Below are 4,946 nucleotides of genomic sequence, written 5' to 3' on the forward strand. Positions count from 1 at the left end.
TCTTTTTTTCTTTGAGTACAACTAGCTGGGAAAATATATCTTAGTCTGCCCCTCCCCCCCAAAGGTTTGAGGGTCGGAAATGCAGGTGATTATCAAGGACTGCCTTTGATACCAACATCCTTCTCTCCCGGGAGCCCTTTGAACTGACTTTGATATGCATGCGATAATTAAGAGGGATTCCTGCCTGGAGGAGCAGCCGCTGTGGCCCTGCCTCTGGTCTCCTTCCACTGAGTCCTTGTTTTGAACTATTGATCAAAGATTTGAAGGGATCTGTTGTAGCCTGTGTGGGGTAAAGAGGAAGGAAACGAGTGGGCTGGAAGGGAGAAGAGGGGGCCGCATCTGGCTATAAATAGTTTCGGAAAAGCGTGCTGGTCAGACCCGGCCTGTCTCATTTAGCACACAGTCCTTGGGCAGAATTACTTCTCTTTCAGAAAAGACCGCTCCGCTCCAGCGAGGCGACTTGCCGATTGCACCAGCGACTTGCAGAAAGCTCGGCAGGACCATTCAGCTCCGGGTTTGCAGACGCCCAGCCTCAGAAGACGCAAGGGGTACTGGGAACTTCCGAGAGACCTGAGTGACTGAAGGATGGTACTGGTGGCCTTGCTTGGACTCAGCTGGTTCTGTTCACCCCTGGGAGCGCTGGTTCTGGATTTCAACAACATCAAGAGCTCTACTGATGTGCAAGGCACTGGGAAGGTAAGTTCAGGTAGAGTAAGGCAGCACTGAGACCTGCAGTAACGATGACGTGTGTCAGGCAGGACACCCTCACCTCTAGGTTAACTGAGCTTGCACATGAAACCCAGTTCTCTTGCCATTGACTATGACAAGAGAAACCCACAATCCTATCACTTGGGAGGCAGGGAAGGCAGAATAAGGAGCTGACAGCCAGTCAGAGGCCACCCTGAACTGCAGATGAAACCTTTCAAAAAGCCAGGAAAACAAAAGGCCATAGAGCGGTTTTCAGGCCAGGGCTCTGACTTTGCCTACCAGTCAGTGTCTAATGAAAGTGGTACCGCGGGCTAGGCCTTTACGGTCATTTGCCTTCCTCACATCTCAAGACAGGAACAGCTTCCTATTTAGCAATGAAGAAGGCAGGAGTTAGGACCAAGGCTACACAGCATGTATGTAGGAATTAGGGCTTAACCATATCAGGACACGACACATTATTGCAATAATCTACTTTATTTTCGAGGAGCCATTATCATTCGTGTATACTACACATCACACTCTATTCTGTGTGTGTGCACACTGCATACAGAATGAAGGATAGTTGGGGAGGAGCTGGTGTAGTGACAAGCAGACTCACAATTATATCTGTCATCTCTAAGACACACAGGAAAAACTGATTTTCCACGGAGAGTATAAAAACATTAAATTCTGAGTTTTGAAGTAAAACGGGTTGGAGGTTGGCTGGTCCATAATTGATTAAAGACAAGCTTTCAAACGCAAGCAACCAAGGTCTTCTCACGGGGAGTTTGATGTATTCTTTTTTGGGAGAAAATCAGTCACGGTGAAAAATTGAGATGGTGCCCAAAGCTCGCCACAATATCTCAACAGCCCCCCTCCCACTCCACCCCAAACCTCTTCTAAAGACCTCTTCGGGCTCACTGGATTTCGCAGCCCGTGACAAGCTTGTCTTTGCAGGGCTCACAGTGTGCATCAGACAAGGACTGCAGTGCAGGAAAATTCTGCTTCACGCTGCACGACGATAGGTCACTCTGTGCCACGTGCCGCAGAGCTCGGAGGAGGTGCCAGAGGAGTGCCATGTGCTGCCCGGGAACCGTCTGTGTGAACGGTGAGTGACCCCGGGGCTCCAAGCTGTGGGGGCTGCCATCCGAAGGCACCACGGGAGTCACACTGGCTCAGACAGTTCGCGGGGGCCCTAGGGTGTTGTTGGGTCTGGATGGAGGAGATCTGTGCAGCTGTCTGTGTTGAGGAAACAAATTATTACCTGTCAACACCTTTTATCAGTGACATGGGTAAAATGATTCTGAAGGAGAGAGAGACAAAGTAGGCTGGTTTGGGTCTTCCCATTTACACTTGGATCTTTATTAATTATTTGCTGTATGTGAGCATGTAAGCATGGATATATGTGTGTGTGTGTGTGTGTGTACATGTGTGAGACATAGTGTATGCATCAGAAATATAAAATAGAAGGTGGAAGAGCTACAAATCCTTTAGCAAAACAGTAACTGCACACCTGTATGTGCCCCTTAGTAACACTAACTAAAGCTGTCTGCCCCCCAGATGTTTGCACTGCTGTGGAGGACACAAGGACAGTAATGGGCAGAAACACTGATGACCAAGACGACACCTATGCAGAAGGAACCGCCAAACGGCCCACAGAGGAAAACAGACCTCAGGGGAAGCCCAGTGTTAAGAAATCACAGAGCAGTAAGGGTAAGGACATCATTCTGAGCACATTTTATTTGAAAAACAATTTTCTTGCTCCCAGCCTTCTCCATGTCTGTGAACTCTTGGAACAACTCAAGAGGCTCCACTGGCCAGGCCAGGACAAGACCCTTGTAATAAAGTGCTTAGGAAAAAATTTTTCCAGTGTTCAATTACACACACGCATCTGTGCACACACACACACACACACACCCCTTTCACGATGCTGGGGTGTAACAAATGCCATTTTCCCTTTCTCTAGCCTCAGCATTACACAGATCAAAGTAAATACATTCACTCCAACCTTGTACAAAATACAAAATGATTTTCTGTTGTTGTTTGGAGTCAGGGTCTGTGCAGCCCTAGCTATCCTGGAACTCACTATGTATCAGAGCACTAACGGCCTCTGCTGGGATTAAAGGGGTTTGTTTGCTACCACACTTGGTGATTAAAAGAATTTTTTTAAAAAATATTTGAGTACCAAATGACAGTCTTTGAGATCACAGAATATTTGAAAGTGAAGTGGTAAAATGGCTTTCCCTGCCTATGCCATTGGGTTAGCTGTCCCATACATGTACACTAAAAATTACATTAGCAAAACTTTGTAGAATATTACCTATTTCTCAGGCCTGGAAATCCCTTCTTTCCTTCTCTTTCTTTTGTAATTTTGAGACAAGGTTTCTCTGTGTAGCTCTGGCTGTCCTGGAACTCACTCTGTAGACCAGGCTGGCCTCAAACTCACAGAGATCCTCCTGCCTCTGCCTCCCGAGTGCTGGGATTTAAGGCATGTATCACCAATGTCAGCTCCTTCTTTTCTTGATGTCTTGACTTAAATGAGACAAACAATAAACACTATTAGGAAGGGCTAGAATTTTCCCTCATTGTGTGAGACCCATGGCTCCTGTTGGCTGCTGCTATCTTTAGGTTGTAGCCTTCATTCCTAGATCCATTAGAACAACACACACCCCCTTAACCCTCCTGCTGCCGCAAGCAATGATTGCTGCCCACCTGCCACTAAAGCCGCGTCTAACTTGTTACAGGAGAGGAGGGAGAAAGCTGTCTGAGAACTTCCGACTGTGACCCTGGACTTTGCTGTGCTCGCCATTTTTGGACAAAAATTTGCAAGCCGGTTCTACTAGAGGGGCAGGTCTGCTCCAGGAGAGGGCAGAAGGACACTGCCCAAGCCCCAGAAATCTTTCAGCGCTGCGACTGCGGTCCTGGACTAGTGTGTCGAAGTCAGGTGACTGGAAACCGGCAACAGACACGGCTAAGAGTATGCCAGAGAATATGACTGTAACCCGGCTGTAAACACGGGACTCACAGCCAGGCACTGATTTTATTATTGTTATTTTTTTATTTTGTTTTTTATTTTATTTTATTTTATTTTTGAGATGGAGCTCTATTGTGTAGCCCCGGCTGGGCTGGAACTTGCTGTCAACCTGGCTATCTTGAACTCATAGAGATCCGCCTGCTTCTGCCTTCTGGGTACTTCTTCGGGTAGAGGGAGGAGTTTTCAGACAGGGTCTCAAAGTCAGCTATGCAGCCCAGGCTGTCCTCAAACTCACTGTCTTCTTACCTCAAGCCCCAGGTTGGGATAACCGACGAGCACTATACCCAGCATATATATAGAACCAAACCTAGCAACTGAAACACACAGTAACCAGAGCACTATGAGATGCTTTTTGTCTCTTGTCTAGAATACTGACATGATTCTACAATAAAACAATTCTGATACAGCCAATTCAATCTGTCCAAATAAATCTTTTCTAAAAATTGAAATCGTATGTGGGTGCACATTGTGATCTTTGATATACAGTGAACTGCCTAGCAGACAAATATGAATGTGCCCATCCCATAAGTCACGTGTCATTTCAGGTGAGGGGCTGCTACTTCTGAGATAAAGCACATGCCTGTTCTTCTAGCTATTAGTATGAATTGCAAGCAGAAAACGGGTCAAAGAAAAAGGTTACATTAATGAAATCACCTCGTTTTTTTTCTTTTCTATCTTTTTAAAAAATATTTATTAAATATACAATGTTCTGTCTGTCTGTATGTCTGCAGGCCAGAAGAGGGCACCAGACCCCATTACAGATGGTTGTGAGCCACCATGTGGTTGCTGGGAATCAAACTCAGGACCTTTGGAAGAGCAGGCAATGCTCTTAACCGCTGAGCTATCTCTCCAGCCCTTTTCTATCTTTAGACAGGGTCTCACTATGCAGCTCTGGTGGGCTGGTGTTCTGGAACTCACTCTGCAGAGTAGACTGCCCATCTCTGCCTCCCGAGTGCTAGGATGAATGCTGTGTGCCATCACTCCTGGCAGTCCCTAGTTCCTAGAGAACACTGAACCAGCGTCCGGGGCACCCCGGGGAGAGCCAAGTGACTGGTAGAGGAAACAGGAGACAGTAAGAGGAGGACAGGGCTGCAATGCAGGGCAGAAATGAAATCCCCATTAACCTTTCTCTCACCCCAGCTCGTACTTGTCTCTGCTAAACCCACGGTGAACTGTGCTCATAAACGCCACACTAAATTAAGTACACCTGCTAAGAAAATAAGTA

General features: G+C 46.8%; 1 protein-coding gene across 1 annotated transcript; it reads left to right on the top strand.

The window, feature by feature from the left end:
- The first annotated feature begins 443 nt into the window (after positions 1 to 443).
- On the top strand, positions 444 to 4,119 carry Dkk4 (dickkopf WNT signaling pathway inhibitor 4). The gene is made up of 4 exons (XM_050146865.1): positions 444 to 696; positions 1,645 to 1,795; positions 2,248 to 2,400; positions 3,432 to 4,119. The coding sequence occupies exons 1-4, from the start codon at positions 586 to 588 to the stop codon at positions 3,680 to 3,682; spliced, it is 666 nt and encodes a 221-aa protein (XP_050002822.1). The 5' UTR covers positions 444 to 585; the 3' UTR covers positions 3,683 to 4,119.
- The last annotated feature ends 827 nt before the right edge of the window (positions 4,120 to 4,946 follow it).

This window comes from Alexandromys fortis, unplaced genomic scaffold, assembly GCF_014885135.2.
Source record: "Alexandromys fortis isolate MF-2015 unplaced genomic scaffold, M_Fortis_MF-2015_v1.1 scaffold_55, whole genome shotgun sequence".
NCBI classification, from domain to species: domain Eukaryota; kingdom Metazoa; phylum Chordata; class Mammalia; order Rodentia; family Cricetidae; genus Alexandromys; species Alexandromys fortis.